General features: G+C 39.1%; 1 protein-coding gene across 7 annotated transcripts in view; it reads left to right on the forward strand.

The window, feature by feature from the left end:
• Positions 1-24,800, forward strand: part of HIVEP1 (HIVEP zinc finger 1) — a 157,453-nt gene that overhangs the window by 106,725 nt on the left and 25,928 nt on the right. For 6 of the 7 annotated variants that reach the window (XM_050789568.1, XM_050789570.1, XM_050789571.1 and 3 more), the window contains 4 exons: positions 5,447-11,427; positions 15,288-15,421; positions 16,287-16,462; positions 21,282-21,383. In XM_050789568.1, coding sequence (XP_050645525.1) covers positions 5,447-11,427; positions 15,288-15,421; positions 16,287-16,462; positions 21,282-21,383 — 6,393 coding nt within the window. The remainder of the gene's footprint in view (positions 1-5,446; positions 11,428-15,287; positions 15,422-16,286; positions 16,463-21,281; positions 21,384-24,800) is intronic. The other variant, XM_050789573.1, reaches the window with a different exon arrangement.

Genomic DNA, 24,800 nt, shown 5'->3' on the forward strand with positions numbered 1-24,800 from the left:
ACACCTTATTGGCAACTAAGACGCACTCTTGAGCCTTTGAATCTGTTTGCTTTTAATCTGTTACTCTCTGGAAGTAATCCTGAAAAACAGCTGACAGTGATATTTCAAACTCCTTGGTGCTCTTCTTCAAAGAAACATAGAAGCCCTAATAAATAGATTTGTGCCTCGGAAAATAAAGTGTCAGTGACTTCACACAGAACCCGGGAATCTTAACTTATACTTCCCCAACTATTCCACTTTTTTTAAATGAAGTGGCCCTTGTGGTCTTTCTAAGCTGTTCTTGACTACCTAACTGATGGAGAGCGCTGGCTTTTCTTTCAAAGCCCAGGTCAGTGGTCTGACAGGGACAGTGCTGCTGATTTTGGTCCCTCTCCTGAGTGTGCTTTGTATCTGTTAAATGAAGTCATGTTTGGATTTTTGATGTGTTGATATCTCAGAGTTTCTGCCTGATTTTCAGTCATTACCAGTCGCACCCTGACAAGTGGAGAATACAGTTTTCAGTGGCTGGCTGACTCGTATTTTGAATCTTTCTCCTCCCTTCCCAATCTGACTGTAAGTCCTCCCTGTGTAAGGAGAGAGGGTTGTGTTTCAATGCTGGTGTGCACCAAGTATGTCCAAACTTGGTAAGAACAAACAAACATACAAAATGACAGCATTTCTGGAATCAGGATGGTGAATAGAAAGCAGTGTCCTTCCCCTGAGGCAGAGGGTCGGCAGGGGCACTGGTTGGTGGGGTTGGTGGGGAGTGATCACATTACGTAGGCTCCATGTGAGTCCTTGGGCTGCCTTCCACTGCTTGGTCTTTCTCTTTGTTTCCTCTAATGTATTTTATATTTAGTTCACCTTAACAACAAATCGCCTTTCAAATGACGGAAAAGCACAAGTGCTGATGGTGAACAGCTGTCTCCTCCTCTCAGACCAGTTTTATTTCTGCTTTGAAGCACTATGGTCTGTGCATCCTCTTAACTATGTTGTAGATCTAGCCACAAGGTTTGTTGATTGTGCTTTTTTCTATAGATAAGAGGACAAGAGAAAATAACTCCAGTCACTCTTTAATAGATTGTTTTGTTTTGTTTTGCTTTTTTTTTTTTTTTTTTGAGACGGAGTCTCGCTCTGTCGCCCAGGCTGGAGTGCAGTGGTGCGATCTCAGCTCACTGCAAGCTCCGCCTCCCGGGTTTACGCCATTCCCCTGCCTCAGCCTCCTGAGTAGCTGGGACTACAGGCGCCCGCCACCTCGCCCGGCTAATTTTTTGTGTTTTTTAGTAGAGACGGAATTTCACCGTGTTAGCCAGGAAGGTCTCGATCTCCTGACCTTGCGATCCGCCCGTCTTGGCCTCCCAAAGTGCTGGGATTACAGGCTTGAGCCACCGCGCCCGGCCTAATAGATAGATTTAAAACTAATCAAGATGAGGGTAAGTTTAAAAAACTATTCCAGGTGTTTCATTCTTTAAAAACCCAAGGGTCTGCTGCCTTCTACTCTAGGGCCTTGGCTCTCAAGGGAAGATATTTGTCTATAATTCCTAGCCTGACGGCTTAGCTGCCCACTCTGAGCCATTCAACCCCAGATCTTGAGAATCAAGGGGTGGAGAGTGAAAACCTGTGGGAAGGCAGGCACTTTGCTTTCACTTCCACCTCTAAAATGATAGTGCAGTATTCTTCTTACATACACCTGCTATCGTCCCTCTGTTTGCATCTCTCTCAGCCCCTCCACTAGCCTCTCCCCTCCTTACAATCACAAAAAAGTCCTTGAATTTAGACTGATCCGAGGTCCAGGGTCATCTCACTACCTCCTCCCCTCCCAAGCACCAGTGGTAGAGTGGGCTTTATCCCTTGAACAAGGACAGTGAACCTGTTAAAGAAAGAAGATCCAACAAAATCCAGAAGAATGAACACAACTCAAAAAAGACTGTCAGGAGTATGTTCTCAGCTGAGTGCTGAGTGAGATCACCATTCCCCATAATCTCAGGCAGTAGAAGAGCCTTGAGAATGTGCAAGACAGGTCGAATTCTGCCTTAAAGGAAATAGTACTCCAGAAACAGAAGTGTTTTTAAGTGCAGATCTAAAGATCATAAATGTGTTTAAGCAAGAGCTCAAACTTAATATGAGACAATAAAATGAGATGAAATGGGAAATACAGAACTAAGGGAACAAAATGAGAACAAAATACTGTGGGTCAAAAACTAATGAATAAATACGAAACAGTAAAGAACTTAATGGTGTGACAATTCAGTTATCAACATAAGAGAAAAGCTTTAGAAAATTGTAGGAAAAACAAAAGGTAAAATCCTGAAGAGAGGAAGGCAATTTAAATTATCGTTAGGGTGATCCAGAAAAAACATAATTGATGTCCCTAAAGAAAAGAACCTTATTCCAAAAAAAAGTTGACCAGAAAACATACATGAAGATATCATAGAAGAAAAGTTTCTGAGGTGTAAACCAAATTGCCAGAAAGCAAAGGAGTATGCAAAGTGTTGAAGGTGATAGCACCACTCAAGTGTTAAGAATAAATAGAGAACTAAGTGTAAACAATGATACAGGTAGAATGTAAGTGTTACAAGCTTTGACAAATCAGAGAGGAGTCTGTCTATATCTAAAATCAAAACATGTAGTTCAAAAGTTCCGTTTAACATACCTGTTTTTCCAATTCTTAACACTCAGTAGATTTTTAGGAAATAGTTTCTCTTATAAAGAAATACGGATCTTAGGTTTAGCAGTTCCTTTATCTTAACTTCAATGTCATTTTCTTTTAAGTGCAAGGTTAAATTTTTTGTTGTTGTTGTTTAAATCACATATAGTATTTCTGGGTTGAATTTTTGCATTTTTCTTTGAAGTATAAGACATTGTTTAATTTTAAATAACATAACTCTATCTAAAAATAAAAGTTTCTCTTAAAATGTTTGTGAAACAGAGCAAAACAGGCATACCTACCTTGGCCAGGACTCCGGTTGAATAGGTCCTGAATGGGGTCTGACATGGGTAGATTATTTTTAAGTCCATGGTGTTTCAGCTCTGCCAGCTTCTCATCCAGGGGGTGTCTCATCTCTGTTTGTGTATTTACTTTAATAGCCTACTGGCTTTCACCTTTATGACAGCCACATCTAGCTTTTGGAAGTGGGTAGAGAGAGACTACTCACCCCAGGTTGATGAGCATCATTTTTCACTTTGCCAACTTGCCTGATAGAGTTAATGAGAGTCAGAAAGTATATCACTGACTTTCTTACATTCATCTCAATAAGGGAAAACCAGTAGGAAAACGCTATTTCATGAGTGAGTGAATTGGAGAATAAAAAAAGATTTGTTAAAACATTTTGTAAAAGTGAATAATACTGATACTTTTTTCTATTATTCTTTAGCTCAAATATTTTAGTTATGAGACCTCCCTTTTGTTTTTTTTATTATGGAGGGTAAATATATCTCTAATGGAATAGTATGCTTTTTTTCCCATTAAACTATGATATGAGAGCATATAAACTGAGGTCAGAATATGACTAGAATATTTCTAATGTAAATTTTATCCTCAATAAGTAGTTATTACAGTATAGACATTTTGGTCTAACATGAATTTCAAATATGTACATTGCAACAGCTATTTGAAAATAGTGGAGAATTAAGTAGTTGGCTTTCTACAAATAGAGTAATACACGGTTGAATAATTTTTATTCATATGCCCAACAATCCAACAAATGGAAACCAAACTAAATCATGGCAAGTAATTGTTGCTCAAAAATACAGTAGTTGATAGATTGTGGGCATTGTCACTTAAATACTGATTTATTTCCAACACAGCTAGAAATGAAGGTGATTTCATTTCTCTTGCAATAAGTTTTACCTTCTTTCTGCCTATCTCCCTACCCGCCTACCTGCCTTACCTTTGCTAATGACAAAGACACATAGCCATTGAATATTTTGTTGAGTTACAATGGTGATTTTTTTAAACCAAGGCCCGTTACAACCTTATGACTTTTAAATTTTGTTGGTAAGAAACCAAAAATAAGTGAATTATTTTAGTTTCATAATTTTCTGTTCATTGATACAATTGCTATATCAGCAATACTTCGTGGCTGTCCTGACTATGGTCTGCTCTAGAAATTATATTAGCAGCCCTTTTTCTAATGAAAAGATGTTTTGCATACTTAGAAATTTGCTGAAAAGTTTGTTTTAAAAGATCCTTAATGAGATAAGACCGTCAAATACTCAGCATTAAAGGGTTGATTTTTCTTCTGTTTTTTTGTTTTGTTTTGGTTTTTTGTTTTTTGAGATGGAGTCTCACTCTGTCACCCAGGCTGGAGTGCAGTGTCACTTTCTAGGCTCACTGCAAGCTCCGCCTTCTGGGTTCATGCCATTCTCCCGCCTCAGCCTCCCGAGTAGCTGGGACTACAGGTGCACACCACCACGCCCAGCTAATTTTGTTTTTGTGTTTTTAGTAGAGACGGGGTTTCACTAAGTTAGCCAGGATGGTCTGGATCTCCTGACCTCGTGATCCACCTGTCTCGGCCTCCCAAAGTGCTGGGATTACCGGCATGAGCCACCGCACCCGGCCGAATTTTCTTCTTTTTGGCCAGCCTTCTCAGACTGTTGTGTAGACAGAGTCCTCAGGTATTGTTACCAAGCCAGTCTAGGTCCATTTGCCTGCACGCAATGAAAAACCAAACACCGAATCACTGGATTTTTATAGAGAGAAAGGTTAATGGCAAGGCAGCCATGCAGGAGATGGGCTCAATTCTGTCTTCCCTTACCAGCTCAAAGCAGTATCTAAAAGGAAGAGATGCTGGAGGAGGGGTTTCGGGGTTCGTTAATGATTGTTGGAAAGGGAGGGGAAGTTTGGAAAGTCCCTTGAGCAGGCACAGTTGTCTCTTCATGGGTTGCCTTTGCAAATTCGGAGGGAGTTGGTGTGAAACCTGTGGTGAAAATACTGGCTGTGATGTCAGGAAGTCCCTCATCTGTCAAGAAGTCTATTCTGTGCAGATCCCCATCAACCATACTAGTTCCAACCGGCTTCAACCAGTCAACCAGTTTTGTTACAAGCAGAGGGAATTCTAACAAGCTGTTTTCCTTATCTGCAGTGCTGTAAGACAAGCTCAAAACTTCTTGTTAGTTATCAGTTTCTTTAACCCTGTGGAGCACTGTTTAAGCGTGAGAGTGAAAAGGGGAAAGATAATTGAGTTTTGAAAGCTCTGGTTCCAGGATGTTGATTTCTCAAGAAAGGAACATAAGCATTCTAGAAATGCACACTTAGGTCTTTGCATGAGTGTTTCAGTAGATTTTGATTGGCAACATTGTTCAATTTCTGGAATGCAGAAATGCAGTTTTATTTAAAAAATAGACTTTCCTTAAACTACTTTCTTCACTTGTCATAATGTCCTTATGATAATAATCTTAATTTTCAAAAAAGTATAGTTGGTGTATGTACAATGTTACCAATTGTTTGTTGTTGTTTTTTTAACAGAAATCTTAGAGGCTGGTGTTAAAGGAACTTCGGAATCCCTTAAAGGTGTGAAACGCAAAAAGGTCGTAACTGAGAATCACCTGAAAAAAATACCAAAATCCCCACTGAGAAATCCTCTTCAGGCAAAACATAAACAAAATACAGAAGAGTCATCTTTCGCCATTCTTCATAGTGCTTCGGAGTCTCACAAGAAACAGAATTATATTCCTGTAAAAAATGGGAAGCAGTTTACCAAACAAAACGGAGAAACACCTGGAATAACTGCCGAAGCCTCAAAATCCGAAGTATCTGTCTCCCCAAAGAAGCCCTTGTTTCTGCAGCATCCATCTGAACTGCGCAGATGGAGATCCGAAGGCACTGACCCTGCCAAATTCAGTGTCCTCGATGAACAATGTGACTCAAGTTCCTTGTCAAGTAAAACCAGGACTGACAATAGCGAATGCATCTCTTCTCATTGTGGCACTACGTCCCCCTCCTATACAAACACCGCATTCGATGTCTTACTGAAAGCAATGGAGCCAGAACTGAGCACCTTGTCACAAAAGGGCTCATCTTGTGCAATTAAGACAGAAAAACTGAGGCCAAATAAAACTGCACGTTCCCCTTCCAAATTAAAAAACAGTTCAATGGATGCCCCAAATCAGACTTCACAAGAATTGGTTGCTGAATCACAGTCTTCTTGTACCTCATACACAGTCCATGTGTCTGCTGCTCAGAAGAATGAGCAAGGGGCAGTGCAGTCAGCTTCTCATTTGTATCATCAACATGAACACTTTGTTCCCAAATCCAACCAACATGATCAACAGCTTCCAGGGTGTTCAGGTTTCACAGGATCACTGACAAATCTGCAAAATCAAGAGAATGCCAAACTTGAACAGGTTTATAATATAGCAGTGACATCATCTGTAGGCCTAACTTCACCTTCCAGTAGATCTCAGGTTACTCCTCAAAACCAGCAAATGGATTCTGCTTCACCTTTGTCAATAAGTCCAGCTAATTCTACACAGTCGCCCCCCACGCCAATCTATAATTCAACTCACGTTGCCTCTGTTGTTAATCAAAGCGTAGAGCAAATGTGCAATCTTCTTCTGAAAGATCAGAAGCCAAAAAAACAAGGAAAATATATTTGTGAGTATTGCAATAGAGCATGTGCAAAGCCTAGTGTGCTTTTAAAGCATATCCGCTCCCACACTGGAGAGCGACCCTATCCCTGTGTGACTTGTGGATTTTCATTTAAGACTAAAAGTAATCTGTATAAGCACAAGAAATCCCACGCACATACTATCAAACTGGGTCTTGTCTTGCAGCCAGATGCTGGTGGCTTGTTCTTGTCCCACGAGTCCCCCAAAGCACTTAGTATTCATTCAGACGTAGAAGACAGTGGGGAGAGCGAGGAGGAAGGCACCACTGATGAGAGACAGCATGACCTGGGTGCCATGGAGCTGCAGCCTGTGCACATAATAAAGAGGATGTCAAATGCTGAAACTTTACTAAAATCAAGCTTCACTCCAAGCAATCCAGAAAATGTGGTAGGTGACTTTTTGCTACAGGACAAATCTGCAGAATCACAAGCTGTGACAGAGTTACCAAAAGTTGTGGTCCACCATGTCACCGTGTCCCCCTTAAGAACTGACAGTCCAAAGGCCGTGGATCCCAAGCCTGAACTTCCTAGTGCACAAAAGCAGAAGGACCTTCAGGTGATAAACGTACAGCCACTTTCAGCCAACGTGTCCCAGGGTGGAGTCTCCAGGTTGGAGACTAATGAGAAGTCCCACCAGAAAGGTGACATGAATCCACTGGAAGGAAAGCAAGACTCTCATATAGGAACGATACACGCCCAGCTACAAAGGCAGCAGGCTACTGATTATTCCCAAGAGCAGCAAGGAAAGCTCCTGAGTCCTCGAAGTTTAGGAAGTACAGATTCTGGTTACTTTTCACGTTCTGAAAGTGCCGATCAAACAGTGAGTCCACCAACACCCTTTGCCAGAACATTACCCAGCACAGAACAAGAGTCTGTAAGGAGTAACGGACCCTCTGCAGCTCTTGTCACCACGTCAACACCCTCTGCTTTGCCCACAGGGGAAAAGGCATTGCTTTTACCAGGTCAGATGCGCCCACCTTTGGCCACAAAAACACTTGAGGAGCGGATATCGAAGCTTATCTCAGACAACGAAGCTTTGGTAGATGACAAGCAACTGGATAGCGTGAAGCCGCGGAGAACCTCACTGTCAAGACGAGGAAGCATTGATTCCCCCAAATCATACATATTTAAAGATTCTTTCCAGTTTGATTTAAAACCAGTGGGACGGAGAACAAGTTCAAGCTCTGATATACCGAAGTCCCCTTTCACCCCTACTGAAAAATCAAAGCAAGTGTTTCTTCTGTCTGTACCTTCACTTGACTGTTTACCTATCACAAGAAGTAATTCCATGCCGACCACAGGTTATTCAGCAGTACCTGCAAATATAATACCTCCTCCTCATCCACTAAGAGGAAGTCAGTCATTTGATGACAAAATTGGCGCTTTCTATGACGATGTCTTTGTATCAGGACCTAACACTCCTGTGCCCCAGAGTGGACATCCCCGTACACTTGTGAGACAAGCAGCCATAGAAGATTCTTCAGCAAATGAAAGTCATGTTCTTGGTACTGGACAATCCCCGGATGAGAGCCACCAAGGATGCCATGCTGCTGCTGAAGCCATGTCAGCACGGAGCAAGGCATTGGCACAAGGCCCACATATAGAAAAAAAGAAGTCTCATCAAGGGCGAGGGACAATGTTTGAGTGTGAAACTTGTAGAAACAGGTATAGGAAACTGGAAAATTTTGAAAATCATAAGAAATTTTACTGTTCTGAGTTACATGGACCAAAAACAAAGGTAGCCATGAGAGAACCTGAGCACAGCCCTGTGCCCGGCGGTCCGCAGCCGCAGATTCTACACTACAGAGTTGCTGGGTCCTCTGGCGTCTGGGAACAGACGCCCCAGATAAGAAAAAGGAGGAAAATGAAAAGTGTTGGGGATGATGATGAACTTCAGCAAAATGAAAGTGGAACTTCTCCAAAAAGTTCCGAAGGCCTTCAGTTTCAGAATGCTCTGGGCTCTAATCCCAGTTTGCCTAAACATAATGTTACCATAAGAAGTGACCAGCAGCATAAAAATATACAGTTGCAAAACTCCCAAATTCACCTTGTTGCCAGGGGCCCTGAACAGACCATGGATCCCAAGCTGTCGACCATCATGGAGCAACAGATAAGTTCAGCAGCCCAGGACAAGATAGAACTGCAGAGACACGGGACTGGAATCTCCGTCATCCAGCACACCAACTCCCTGAGCAGGCCCAGCTCATTTGACAAGTCTGAGCCCTTTGAAAGAGCCTCCCCAGTTTCCTTCCAGGAGCTGAATCGAACAGGGAAGCCTGGGTCTCTGAAAGTGATAGGAATCTCCCAAGAGGAAGGTCACCCTTCTCGGGACGGGTCTCATCCTCACCAGCTTGCACTATCAGACGCTCTCAAAGGAGAACTTCAGGAAAGCTCCAGAAAGAGTCCAAATGAACGACATGTGTTAGGACAGCCCTCAAGACTTGTCCGGCAGCACAACATCCAAGTTCCAGAGATTTTGGTCACAGAAGAACCAGATCGGGACCTGGAAGCTCAATGCCACGATCAAGAAAAGTCAGAGAAGTTCAGTTGGCCCCAGCGTAGTGAAACCTTGTCAAAATTGCCAACAGAGAAGCTGCCACCCAAAAAGAAAAGGCTCCGTCTGGCTGAGATAGAACATTCCTCAACAGAATCGAGCTTTGATTCCACTCTCTCCAGGAGTCTAAGTAGGGAGAGCAGTTTATCTCACACTTCAAGTTTCTCAGCCTCTTTAGACATAGAGGACATTTCTAAAACAGAGGCTTCCCCCAAAATCGATTTTCTAAATAAAGCCGAGTTTCTTATGATTCCAGCTGGCTTGAACATGCTGAATGTTCCTGGAAGTCACCGGGAAATGAGGCGTGCTGCATCAGAACAGATTAATTGCACGCAAACATCAATGGAGGTGTCTGATCTCAGAAGCAAATCATTTGATTGTGGAAGCATCACCCCACCCCAGACAACACCACTTATTGAATTGCAGCCTCCATCTTCACCTTCTCGAGGGGGAGTGACTGGGCACGTGCCTCTCTTAGAAAGAAGGAGAGGCCCACTGGTACGGCAGATATCTTTAAACATAGCCCCAGATAGTCATCTGTCTCCTGTAAACCCAACATCTTTCCAAAATATTGCTCTTCCCAGTGTGAACACAGTGCCATATCAGGGGCCTCAGCTCACTAGTACATCTTTAGCTGAGTTTTCTGCAAATACTTTGCACTGTCAGACTCAGGTTAAGGATCTACAGGCAGAAATGTCAAACTCCAGCTCTACCAGCATCTTTCCTGTTCAACAGCTCTGTGACATCAATTTGTTAAATCAAATCCACGCACCCCCTAGCCACCAGAGCACACAGCTATCTCTGCAAGTGTCTACACAGGGTAGCAAACCAGATAAAAATTCTGTTTTATCTGGGCCTTCTAAAAGTGAGGATTGCTTTGCTCCCAAATACCAATTGCATTGTCAGGTTTTCACTTCAGGCCCGTCTTGCTCTTCTAATCCTGTGCATTCTTTGCCAAATCAAGTTATTTCAGATCCAGTTGGACCAGATCGTTGTGTGACATCAGCAGCGTTACCAACCAAATTGATTGATAGCATGTCTAATTCGCATCCTCTGCCACCACCAGAGCTCAGGCCGCTTGGAAGTCAGGTGCAGAAGGTGCCATCGTCATTCATGCTGCCCGTACGCCTGCAGAGTAATGTTCCTGCGTACTGTTTTGCTACGCTCACATCCCTGCCGCAAATACTAGTGACCCAAGATCTGCCCAGTCAGCCAATTTGCCAGACTAATCACAGTGTAGTGCCAGTCAGTGAAGAACAAAATTCTGTGCCAACATTGCAAAAAGGTCATCAGAATGCTTTGCCAAACCCAGAGAAGGAATTTGTTCGTGAAAATGTTTTTTCAGAGATGGGCCAAAATTCTTCTCTATCAGAATCCTTGCCCATAACTCAGAAAATATCTGTTGGTCGACTTTCACCTCAACAAGAATCTTCAGCTTCGAGTAAAAGGATGCTTTCCCCAGCAAATAGTTTAGACATCGCCATGGAAAAGCACCAGAAGCGGGCCAAAGATGAAAATGGAGCTGTTTGTGCAACAGACGTGAGCCCTTTAGAGCCTTTGAGTCCGAGAGCTAATGAAGCTAGTAAACAGAAGAAGCCTGTTTTAGTGAGGCAGGTTTGTACTACAGAGCCCCTGGACGGTGTGATGTTGGAAAAGGATGTTTTTTCTCAACCTGAAATTAGTAGTGAGGCTGTTAATTTGACAAATGTTTTGCCAGCTGATAATTCGTCAACAGGATGCTCTGAATTTGTCGTTATAGAACCTATAAGTGAATTGCAGGAATTTGAAAACATCAAGTCATCCACATCATTAACTCTTACAGTTCGAAATTCACCTGTCCCTTCAGAAAATACTCATATTTCTCCTTTGAAAGGTACAGACAATAACCAAGAAAGGAAGTCTCCAGGGATTAAAAATCAAGGTGACAAAGTAAACATCCAAGAGCAAAGTCAACGGCCAGTCACTTCTCTTTCATTGTTTAGCATCAGGGACACCCAGCAGCTGGCTTTCCCTAGCCTGAAAACCACAACCAACTTTACATGGTGTTATCTCTTAAGGCAGAAGTCGTTGCATTTACCTCAGAAGGACCAGAAAACTTCAGCCTATACTGATTGGACAGTAAGCTCCAGTAATCCAAATCCACTCGGTTTGCCCACAAAAGTTGCACTTTCTCTCCTTAATTCAAAACAGAACACTGGAAAATCACTATATTGTCAAGCAATAACTACCCACTCCAAGTCAGATTTATTGGTCTATTCAAGCAAGTGGAAAAGCAACTTAAGCAAGGTACTTGAAATATAATTTATCTTCAGATATGGTTTGTGCAAATTTGTTTTAATGTGTCTTGATACCTTTAAATATTTTAACTGGAAATATTTTAATTTTGAGTGGCAAATTGTGCTTTAAGTGTCTTATTTGAAAGACAGGGTAATATATTTACCCCAGGAGTTACATCGATAAAAGTTACCAGGAGTCTTTCTGTGATTCTGTCTTGAAAGATTTTAGAAATAATTTACCCTGAGCACTTTTTTTTTCTCAGCTAACTATGTAAGTCTTTATTTAGTAGTACAGATGATCATGGTTTTACTTTAATGTGTTACTTATATTAAGGTTTTGTGTTTCTTGTTAAGTGAAAGGAAATCATGGTTATGCTTTGTTCCTGCTAATGCAGGGAAACAGGTGTAGATAATCAAAGATAGCTGCATTTCATCCTGAAATATAAGCAGAAAGCCATTTAGACTTGTCTTGAGCTTATTAACTACATGCCCCTGCCATGCCCATTCCAACTCTTTTCCATTGTTGCTGTGAGAGCCATTAGCACAAGAGAGAAGTTTCACAAAATAATTCAAATCAACTTGATAAGTTGATTTGGTCAAGATTTATAAAGTAATTTAAGGTCATGAAACTATAATTTGGGGTAATTTGTGGAATCAGTCTCATTAGAATTATCAGCTTTATAAAATGGGGGAAAGTCATTTACGTGATTAGAATAATAGGTAAGGATATCACGTTGGACTCTAGATATTCAGAAGTATTTGGCCTCAGCAGATTCATAAGCATGCAGCACAGGTTAATAAACATTTACAGATCTGTCAGTAGGAAAATATTGCAGTATGAGTATTACCATAGAAGTGTGAACAATTCTAAAGAAGGAAGTTTCTAACATTGCTAGTAGGTGGAAGAGATAAGAATTCAGCAAAGATACTCCAAAGGTGGTGATACTTTAGCTAAGTGTTCAAAATTTTTTTAAAAAAAGATAGGGATTTTTTCAGGCAAAAAGAATAATTTTTTTTTTTTTTTTTTTAAAGACAGAAGCTCACTCTGTCGCCCAGGCTGGAGTGCAATGGTGCGATCTTGGCTCGCTGCATACTCCACCTCCAAGGTTCAAGTAATCATCCTGTCTCAGCCTCCCGAGTAGCTGGGATTACAGGGGCCCACCACCATGCCTTGCTAACTTTTTATATTTTTGGTAGAGACACGTTTCGCCATGTTGGCCAGGCTGGTCTCGAACTCCTGACCTCAGGTGATTCACCCACCTCGGCCTCTCAAAGTGCTGGGATTACAGGTGTGAGCCACTGCACCCAGCAAGAATAAAAAAAAATAATAATACACGAAATGACATGGAAATGAGAATAAACTTGGTTCATTTAAAGAACTCTGAAGAGTCTGGTCTGGTTAAAAAGTGCTGTAAAGTTGGAAACGTAGGTAAAAACCAAAGCATGTGTATGGTGGTGGAGAACCAATGATACTTTCTCAGTGAAGGAAAGTGCATCCAAACCACCTGTAGAATTTAAGTTCTCAAGCTCTAAATCTACTAAATCTTGGAAGATAAGACCTAATCGTTAGAATTTAAACAAATCTCCATGTATGTTCCTGAAGTGCTTGTGAGAAGTGGCTCTCCTTGAGTACCAAATGCCTCGGAAGAAATGTCTGGAAATGCATATCTAGATTTGGAGCTTAGGAGAGAGCTCTGGGTGAAAGTGTGTAGAGTAGAGATTCTTTAGCGCATAGTTGTGATTAATGAGATTGCTCAGGATATAAAGAAGAAGAGAGAGCCTAGACTGGATCCTGGGGATCATTACTATTTAAAAAGTTGAATGGATGAAGAAAGTCCACACTCCGGTGTGGAAACTGAAAGAGATTGATCATAGAGGAAGGAGAAGAATGAGCAGAAAGTGGCATCACACAAAACATGGAAGAAGATATTCAAGGAGAGTTGTTAGGTCAAATAAAGTTGAAGGCAAATGGGTATATCTGGACTGTGCAGATCACTGGAGAATTGAGTCTATGAGCACGTGGCTATGGAGGATGGATTACTGGACTTTTATCTACAACCCAAATGTTAATGCATTTATGATTCACAATGGGAAAGAACAGATAGATGCTATGAAGTAAAAGGATTTCTAGGTGAAACATGGCATCTTCAACATATAATCCATAGAGTGCTAAAGCATGTAAAGACTAAGATTTTGGCATTTAGCTCATTGATAACTTTGGCAAGTAGAAGCCAGATTTAATAGTACGAAAGTGAGCAAAAGATAAAGGGGAATTTGATATTGAAAATAAAGAGGGTTACTGTTGAAGGGATAAAGTCAAAGGAAGGTGTGTGCATATATTCCAAATTATGCGGAAGCCAATCTGTTTGCCAGGAAAAGAGAAGGAAAGGTTGCATCAGTAGCTCTTCCCACTGCCTTTTTGAGGAATGTGGAGCAGCAACTTTTCTTTACTCCTGCCTGTGTAAGGATGGGCCTCCCAAGGTATTATTCTGAGGCCACACAGACCCCTCTCCATAATGAATAGACTCTTATCTCTTAGTATTATTAAGTCATTTCAGCACCACAGCTGTCTGCTTGACCATATAATTTCTTCAGAGAGGTTTGCATAAAAGAAGCCCTGGGTAGGAAAAGTTGTGCGTTGCATTGGATTCAGCCAGATGATTAGAGTTTGAGTGTTTGCCTAACACTTGCCCTAGGAACTTCACCCTGAGAGTGCCCTTCCTCACTGGGATATATAGTCCACCTGTGCTGCCTGCCTCACAGGGACCCGAGAAAATAGAATGGCACCATAAGTGAGACAACATACCGTCAAAGGGGTGGTAGCATAAAATCTTACATAAAATCACAAGGTGATATTATTATATTGTTCCTGTAGGAAAACCACACATTGTTTTATCATTTTGATTTTGATGTTCATTACCTTTTTTTTCCAGAGACTTAATTGTTATCAAGCCAAAACCTAACTTTTTGGCTAGACCTGGATGTCACATTTAACAGTATTCAGTAAACTTTTGAGAAGATAGAAATAATTATGGTTTTAGCTGGGCATTGTGGCTCATGCCTATAATCCCAGCACTTTGGGTGGCTGAGGTGGGAGGATCACTTGAGGTCAGGCGTATAAAACTAGTCTGTGCAACAGAGCAAGACCCCCATTTCTACAAAATTTTAAAAGTAGTCAGGTGTGGTGGCTCACGCCTGTGGTCCTAGCTACTCAGGAGGCTGAGGTGGGAGGACCTCTTGAGCCCAGGAGTTTGAGGCTGCAGTGAGCTATGGTTGTACTACTGCACTCAAGCCTGGGCGATAATGAGACCCAATCTCAAAAAAGATTTATGATTTAAAATAGTGGAGGAAGAAAAAGTAAAATAATGGGAAATGGGGCTTCTGCTTTACTTTATACTGCACTGAAGCTGAAGGAGACTTAGTGATGTTTCTAAGGGGTATGAGGCATCATTTTACCAAAAGGGGTAACTAGCTGTTTTCCATCTCCAAAAGTAAACTCTTTTAAGAAATGTATTTAAACGGTAGTATGAGTGGTTGGTTAAATGGAAGAAAAAATTTTTAGTCTACTAAAAAAAGTTTCTGGTAAACTTATGAAATACCATGGTGTAGGAGGTTGTAAAGCCTTTAGTTGGGGGTGTCAGTGACCTGTGGTGGAATTTTAAAGTAACATAAGATTTATCATTTTGCTGTGATTGAGACAGATTCATAAGGGAGGAGATAAAGCAAATGCCCTTTGAACCTATTACTACTTTGAAATGCATTTCGTTGACCATATGCTCTGTACTCTGCCGTGTTTTAATTTCCGGTGAAAGATTAGCATGTTTGTGTTTTCAGTTTTATTAAATTAGTTTCTCTCTTTTTTCCTTTCAGAGAGCATTAGGTAATCAAAAGTCCACAGTAGTTGAATTCAGCAATAAAGATGCCTCTGAAATTAACAGTGAGCAAGATAAAGAAAATTCCTTAATCAAAAGTGAACCAAGAAGAATTAAAATATTTGATGGAGGGCAAGTACAAATTTTACTTCTTAAATGTACATTTAAACTTACTTTTTAAATGTACATTTGCTTTCATGTGAATGAAGACTTAGCGCCAATTTAATATCAATGTTGCAAGGTTTCTTAGCATATTAACTGAATCTCCATAGCAAAATATGTTAGCATTATGTTAAATAATTTTATTTTGATGGAGAAATGATGACTATTTGGGAAGTAAGTACTTATACAACCTTGAAGGCAGCTGAAAACTAAATTATTAGAGTGAACCTTGGTTTTCACATTGATTTACAATAAGGAATGACCTAGAGAATCTGCTCTCAGATGAATTCATTGCCCATTTGATATCTTTGTGTATTTCGTTGTGAGCAAAAACATCATAAAAGCCAATTATAGTAAAGCTCCAAAATATTTCAGTACTTAAAAATTGTGATTGAATCTAGCAATGAAGAAAAAAATTTAACCAATGACTTAGAAACAGGAAAGTATTTTAAAATTACATACAGTAGTGGAGTGCAGTGGTGTGCGCCTGTAGTCCCAGCTGTTCAGGAGGCTGAGGCGGGAGGATCATGTGTGCCCGGGAGGTTGAGGTTTCAGTGAGCTACGATTGCACCACTGTGCTCCAGCCTGGGCATCGGAGCAAGACTGTCTCTAAAAACAAAACAAAGTATAATATTGCAAAAGTTTGTTTGATTGGAATTAGCTGTATTAAGTATTGATGTAAAAAGTTGGAATATTCTGTTACTTACACATGCATAAAATTGTTATTGGTTGAGTATAAAAGTTGTGCCTTGTTTTATTTTTGGTTTTAATCATCATTATTTTCTTAAAGACATAGTGTCCAATCTCCCTATTCATTTTTTTTTCTTTAAATTAGATATAAGTCAAATGAAGAGTATGTATATGTCCGAGGCAGGGGAAGAGGAAAATACATTTGTGAAGAATGTGGAATACGTTGTAAGAAACCTAGCATGTTAAAGAAACACATACGAACCCATACAGATGTCCGCCCCTACCACTGCACTTACTGTAACTTCTCCTTTAAGACTAAAGGTATGAGATGCACATTGCTTCAAGGTCCTTTTTGTGTGTATTTAGGTGCTAGAGCTAAAACCCAACTATGCGTTTTCTTTGACCAACGAAATAGTAGCTTAAATAGACTAATGTAAATTACATTTTGTCAATGTTGTAGTCTTACTGCTTTATATAATTTTAGAACCATTGGAAAATTTTTAATTGTACACTTTTAGAATAAATATATAATAAATATAATATTTTTAAAAGAGCAACTGCCCTTTTTAAAAAACTTAACTCCTTAAATTGCAGTTGTACAACATGATTAATATACCTTTTCAAAAATATTTAATTTGGGGCTGAAGAAGAAAAAGAAATTTTCATGATCACAGGTAAATTCACTGGGTGTTAAAAGATTGAAGAAAGATTTAAAATAATAACTACAGAAACTTCTATAATAATTACACTTCTGTTTTATTGTCTAATTTTAGGCATACATAGCCATTTTTTTCATGATGCTTTTTTTTACACTAATACTGTTAAATTTTAGCTTCAAACATTTTCTATAGTTTCTATTAATGTTTATAAAGAAGTCTCAGAACTAATCATTAAAATTATATTTAGGACCCTTTCTGGTTTTTTAAATATGTTTTTATTTATAAGCCTTACTCATAGTTAATTTTACCCTGTACAAGTTTCTTGATACATGTAATAGATATACTACTTTAAATGTTTGCTTCTTCCGTTAGGCTCCTTTTTCAGGAACAATTTGTTACTTGAGATTTTGATTTTTATGCCACTCTAAAAACCAAGGATCTTAACAAAGCAAGGTAATTGTGAAAACATGTCTGAGAAAACAGTATCTGTAAAAAAAAATTTTAATTGATTTTTAAAAATAGAAACAACTTTTGTCCTTGGAGTTAACATTTACTTTTTTCGTATGTTGATTGTCTTTGCAGTTTTTGTTTTAAAGATTGATCAACTCCTTAGCAAAATTTATTACATTTTTTGGCTAGTATTTATGGGCATTTAAAGAGAGTTATAACTTGTAACAACTACATGCTTCAAATTAGTGCTCTTTTAGTGCCAATGGTGTCTGAAACAAGAATGATGGAAAAGCAAAATATTCCTCAGGTGGCTTTGAATATTTCAGAAAAGTTTCAAGCAATGAGAGAGGTTGGGAGGGATACTCAGGATGCAGTTCTTTAGTTGTGATGTAGAACCTCCCTCTGTAGTTGGAGGTTGAGTTTAAAGATGATTTTCCTTCCTGGTCCTGAGGGAGGACTCTGATAGGGTAAAGTACTTTGGTCTTTTAACTGAATTTATTGCTTTTTCACCTGTTTTGATCCTATGATTAAGAAACATCTATTAACTTCCTTTCAGACAAGAAGTATATTTAGAAAGCTAATAATACTAATAAAAGATTATCATGTACAAGAGGTTGTTATCAAATACAAGAAGAGCAACATACAATTGGAAATGGGTATTTCTCAATAGAAAGAAGAAAAGGAATCAGGGTATTTAAAAAATATTTATGAAATAAGGGCAAAAAAGGAAGGACAACCTAGATGTGGTAAACCAAATGAAACTACAGAGATTTCCTGGCAAGGAAAAATATGATGAGTCACAGAGTGTTAATCTTAGTGAAATAACTCAAAGATTTTAGATAAATGTTAACTAAATGGTGGACAGTTCATAACGACCCTTGAAGATTGAGCATTGCCTGTTAGCACTTTTCGTGTCTTACATATCTCTAATATGCTGTATATCTGAATTTGCATTAAATTTTTTGTTTTGTAAGATGTCATGTGGAATTATATGATAAATATGTATTTGAAGGAGGCTATCCTTGCTGAGGAGACTGGTGAAAAAATATTAGAAATTCAGGATTTCCTTATTCTTGGCATGACACTTCTCATTTTTTATGGTCAGCTTCCTTTTTGAAGACTACTTTTTATGAATCTATGTAAAACAGATTCCACAGCACCTTTTAAAGGTTGTTAAATAATAGTAGGCCTTTTTTTCAGTTAGGCCCCAGATTTTCACCTTCTCTGATTTACTTTATATCCTCCACTTATTATTGAACGTGTCTGGTTACTAACAGAAGGAAATAGTGATGTGATGGCATGCTGTATAAATACGGTATGCAAAGACAGCAAAACGCTATCAGACAAATAATCTGTAGAGCTAAAACTTGATGCTTCTGATGGTAATGCTTACAAATCCATAATTCATTATTTGCCTTCTGAGTACATTTTCAAAGTAATTTTAATTGATTTGTTTTCACGATTCTGCTTTAAAGGTCAGTCAGCAGAAAATATATAGAGAGCTTGTATCTCTTCAAGATTTAGTCTCATTTATATCACAGAAAGCTAGACTGTGTGTAGCTATAGGAATCCAGAAACAAAACCTCTCATGCTTTCCAGAGGATTCAGATAAATGTTTATTAAATCTATCAGAAAAATTATTTATTAAATTAACACACAAGATTTATAAAATTGCTAGGAGATAATTTGCATTTCAAGCACACTTTAAATATTTTGTATATTGAAATGCAGATTTTTGTTTATTTTACATTATTTAGGAAGTTGATTCATAATAAGTAATAGCTAAAGTTAAGAGAAAATATGGTTACTAAAAACTTGTATTTCCAAATTTGTCTAGTTATAATTATACATTAGCTTCTTAAAAAGTAAATAACCTGCAATGGCTGTCTATCTAGGGAGCAAAAACATTTTGAAGAGGGCCAGGTGCGGTGGCTCACACCTGTAATTCTAACACTTTGGGAGGCCAAGGCAGGCAGATTGCCTGAGGTCAGGAGTTTGAGACCAGCCTGGGCAACATGATGAAACCCCATCTTTACTAAAATACAAAAAATTAGCCTGGCACAGTGGCAGGTGCCTGTAATCCCAGCTACCCAGGAGGCTGAGGCAGGAGAATTGCTTGAACCCGGGAGGTGGAGGTTACAGTGAGCCAAGATCTTGCCACTATACTCCAGCCTGGGCGACAGAGCAAGTCTCCCATCTCAACAACAACAACAACAAAAAAAAAAAAAAAAAAAAAAAAAAAAGGACTATTAGTGGACCTTATAATTTGGTTTGTAATATTGTTAGTATTAACACACAAAACATTTTGACTTACAAGTGGAAATTTCAACCATAGTAAGATGTCTAAACCATTTTTATAATTTCTTAATGTGAAAACTTTAAAGCTCTCAAATAAAAGTAGAGATCTGTATAATGAACACCATTGTGCCCCTAATCTTTTAATAATTGCTAAGATTTTGCCATATATGCTTCGTATTTTTTTCAGTATATTTAACATAAATATCAGAGATAGCCAAGTGTTAATCTAGGTGTTATCTCCAGAATCACAGAAGTCAGGGTTTGATGGACCTTAGTCATCATCTGGTGTTGGCAGCCTCTTAAGCCTGACCTCCTTAAGTACCAAACTCTGGGTTCCTGCGCGGTTGGCTCAGACAAGAATGTACTATGTAGTGCAAAAATCAGCTTTACAGGGATGACCAGTTTCACAGGCTTAGTGCATTCATCAAGAAATTGAATAAATATGGCTATTTTCCATGTGCTTCAGCTACTGCAAGCCTGAAATTTGGACCAATGTTTCAGACATTTTGAGCTCTTCTAAAGACTTATTCTCAAATACTACTTTGCCCTTGCCCACTAAATTCAACATTTAGAGTTGTTTCTGTTTCTCAAAAAAGATGACTTGCCCTTGTTGGCAATGTTTTTGTGTGTGGCATTATCCACTGGAGATGCTTGTTATCCTGAGAAGAATCTGAGCTGTCCCTGCTGGGTTCAATGATCACTTGAGGCAGGTGTGGCTAGTGGTTCTCAGCTAGCATGGTCGTACTTAAAGAGGTCGATACAACAGCTGCCAGAGGAAAACACTCCTTTACTGGTACTATTTTGAGACTTATCCTCTATATGTGAAGTGAAATGAATACAGGAAATGCTTTTTCTTACTCCAGAAATACTGTTTATAAAATTACAATGACCCAAAATAGTTTTTCATAGATAGTCAAGCTTGAAACATTGAAAGGTGAATTCCAAGGTGCCAGAAATAAGAAACTCAAAGCTAACATGGTGAACAGATACTAACAAAAATAATTAGAAGGCCTTATGGGAATCGAGGCCAGATATATACCTACAGGCATGCCTGTCCTGAGATAGCATCTGAGGTTCCTGAAATAAGCCTAGTCCTCCTGTCCAGTGACTTTGGGCCATGTGGGAAAAACCCCATCCACTTAAAAGTAAAACCCTGTATCTATACCATGCAAAAACAAATGAAAAAACTGGTCCAGAGTCCCTTGTCTGAAACCAATGAAACTGTTAAGGTTCCAGGCAGAAGCAATTGGAAAACTGCTTTATAGAGATGTTTCTGCAACCCAGAGTACTTAGGATTCCATGGAAAACAATCTTGCTGAGGATAAACCCAAAAGTAAAAAGCATGCAAAGAAACAAATGAGAAAACGCCAGCAGACATAACAAGTGGAGAATTCACACTCCAAGAACTACAGATCACAGTGTAGTCTGAAAGAGACTTTAAGTTTGTATAAAATGTCCCAGAAAGAAATAAGGACTGGAGAATAGAAAACATAAGGTAAAGGAAATGTTATCAAAGTAGAGGAGGCAGATTTTAAAAAGAAAATATAAACTGATAAATAACAAGGTGTTACAACAGATAGATACCAAATTTTCTTTTGTTCACATTTTAGTCGTTGGAATTGTATGACCACAATCTGTACTTTGGCTTGAATAGGAATGAAATTTGCCAGTGTTTACAAATGCAATAGCAAAATCATACTATGTAAGCTTAGTAAACATTCTTTTCCCTTAAGGAAATCTGACAAAACACATGAAGTCCAAGGCACATAGCAAGAAATGTGTGGATTTAGGCGTCTCAGTAGGTTTAATAGATGAACAGGATACAGAAGAATCAGGTAAGGCTTTATACCATATTTTTCATAAATGCTATTTATAATGTACAATTTTTTTTTTGCTTCCATACCCTTTCCATTCCCACTGACACTGCCTAATTCCTGTTTTCATTACCTCTTATTTATATGCAGTGGACTCCTAATTAGTTTTTCCATGTCTAGATTGTCCTTCTTCCTATTCACCTATCCCCCATGATGTTCATCTTTCTGAAGCATGTGTCTGATCATACCTCTCCTCTGCTCAGAGTTTCTCATCGGTTCCCATTTGTCTAGAAAATAAAATGTGAACGCTTGACCTTGATCAAAATCCTTTGTAATCTGCTGCTTACCTACTCCTCTGTCCTTCTCATTTCTTTCTTTTACCTACCCTCATGCTTGAATTTCCTGCCTACTTGACATTGATCACTCTTCATCTTTACACTCCTCACTTAAAATCCCAGCCCTCACTACGCACACAAACGTGGCTCCCAGTGCCCTGATCAAAATCTCACTTTCCTTCAAGATCCAGCCAAGTCCACTGCTGTCATGAAGCCTTTTCTGATTTTCCTTTTCCATACCTCTTTCAGGAAACAATTCTTCTCTTCTCTGGACTCCTCTAGTATTTTACAATTTCCTCCCTGAAAGCATTTAATCCTCCTCTACCTTGTTCTGAAATTATTCACGCTCTCACCTGAGCTCCCACCACAATGATTCAGCATGTCATGAGCAGAGCCAGTGAGTGCGTAACATGTGCTCACCCACAGCACTTAGCGCAGTGCCTTGCGCTGCACGGCAGCTCCATATTTGTGGAATAAAACGTTTGTTTACTTCTCCAAAGTGTTTATTATTCCGAAAAAGTTAAATGGCTGTTTTTTCAAAAACATTGTTAACAAACTTAAGTATTTATCTCTGACGAATTTTGAGGAAGAATAAACCTGTTCATCTGTTCTAACTCATGAGAGAATCGAAATATCTTTTTGTGAAACTTGTTTTTAACCCAAAGATTTATCGACAAAAGGAAAAAAAAATTGAAAAAGTATTCTGCTTTTTAAAATGCCCTGAATTAAACATTTACCTGCTTGCTATATTTTTCTTAACAAGTATTAGTTTGATCTAGAGAAAATTTCCAAAGAGAAAGTGATGAGGACATCATTGAATATATAGGTAAAAATTCAAAAGCATGTAATCCCTGTAACACACGAAATGAATCAGCCTGGATTTACTTCTAAATATACAAGAGAAATTACTCACATTTTCAGTGGTACAGAGCAATTCAGTTGTAAAAAGTTAGGAAAAATGTGTAAGAGTTTCAGCAAGTATACTTATTACCCACTGACTAGAAAAGGGACAAGATAAAGGTATCATTATAGTATATACTCATGTATACCTTCTTCAAGAAGATGAATCTTATAAAAATTAATGTGTCTACAGAATTATCTAAATTGTTAAGGGGAGGTAGTACTTATATCTTAAATTTGCATATTTAAGAGAATTAGTTATAGTTTCTATTAATTATCATGGATTGTTTACATTTGCTGACTGATTGATTGACCTACCTATGTATTTATTCATTGTTGTATTTTCATCTAATTCCGAAAGCATTTGAACCTGGTCTTAGATTATTGCTCAACGTTGATGTCCTAATTCCCTATTTAGATTAGAACTTCTGATAAACAATGTAGTTTTACCTTTTTCCTTTCAGTTTACTTTTTTTTTAAACGACCGTATTTGTGGGTAATGTGCTCAAAGTTGTTTTTACAGTGTTTGTCAAATAATAGTGAAGCAGAACATAGAGGTGGAGTTTTGCCAAGTGCTGTGTCATGCTGTGCTAGAGACCTAACATTCTGCGTTGCTACACCAGCAGAATTTATTCCTCTCCTTTTGCTTTATTACAGGCTTTCAGCGTAGGTATAATTAGAGTAAACAGTTGTTGTTTTAAACAGATGATCTTGTTTTATTGTGCTTTTAAAACATATTTGGAGATTTTTTTAATACAAAAAAATACAAAGTATTTTATTATGTGTACTCATATATTCACAGCAGAGTTGATAATAAATATTTTCTCATATTTGTTTCAAGTTCTTTTCACAAATTCAATATAGTTTTTAAAAACCAGTTATTGCTGCTGAGGGGCAGCTTCCCTTACTCCCCACTCCTCGCCACTCTCCTCTCCCTCGCAGAGGAACTCTCGCTGCACTGGGGGTTTTCCTTTCAGTTCATTTTACGTACATGTATATATCTATGAATAGTATGTGATTTTATGTTTGTATTTTAAATTTGCATAAACAGTACCACTTTGTATGTAGATACCTAGATGTTGTGCTTTATAATTTTACATTGTTATAGATTTTACATTGAAAGAAGAGACTTTCCATTTCCTTACCTCTTTAATTATACCTAATATTGTTAGAATTTAAATTTTTGGCCAATTTGATGGATTTGTTTGTTGTCTTTCTGGTTTATTGATTACTATACTAAGATTGGGTCTCATTATTCTTTAAAACAAACTTTTACTCCATTAAACTGATGATAGCTGGAGATGCGATTTTGCTTAGCAATTCTGGCCATGTCCCTGTTTGAGGGGGCAAGCCAGAAGCCTGCAGCATGATGCTGTGTCTGGAGGGTGCAGTTTCTAGCCTTCCACTAGCCCAGAGTGGTACCAGCTGTTCCTTTTCAGTCTTCTGTGCTGGCTCCTCCTCACCTCCCCAGCCTCTCACATAGGCCCCAGGGCTGTGGCCTTTGATTTCTTCTCTTCCTGTCTGTGCTCACTTTGTAGATAGTCTCGTCCTCTCACTTTGTAGATAGTCTCGTCCGGTCTCCTGACTTCAGATACCATCTCTGTGCTGATAATGCTCCAGTTCATTCCAGACGTGGGTATCCTTCTGACTTACCCCACCTGTCTCTGCTGGGGTGTCTAATCAGTATCTCAGGTCTGATGTGTCCCAGATCCCTGGTTTACCCCTTACCTCTAAGCACACTTCCCCTGTAGTCTTCTGCCATCCTTCCAGCTGCTTGGCCAAAAATCTTGAGGTCATCCTTGATGCCCATCTTTCTCACAGGTTGCCTCTAATCTACCAGTAAAACCTTTTGGCTCTATACTTCAAAATATCTTCAGAATCCATCCACTTTTAATCACCTCCACCACCCCACCCCAGCCACATCCTCTCTACTACATTGCTTCTGGATTAGCTCCTGATTGGTCTCTGTGGTTCTGCCCTGCTCCTTTACAGACTGTCTTCCACCGAGCAGCCAAAGTGGCCTTGTAACAATTGTGTCATTCCTTTGTTTAAAAGCCCCAGGGGTTTCCTGGCTCATTTGGAGCACTGGTCAGGCACCCACCAGGAGCTCTGTCTTCTTCCTTTCCATCTCCCTGAGGCTCAACTCCCCCTCCTTCCTCCCTGGCGTGCTCAGCTGCAACCACACGGGTCTCCTGCCTCTTTG

Source organism: Macaca thibetana, chromosome 4 (genome assembly GCF_024542745.1).
Source record: "Macaca thibetana thibetana isolate TM-01 chromosome 4, ASM2454274v1, whole genome shotgun sequence".
NCBI classification, from domain to species: Eukaryota; Metazoa; Chordata; class Mammalia; order Primates; family Cercopithecidae; genus Macaca; species Macaca thibetana.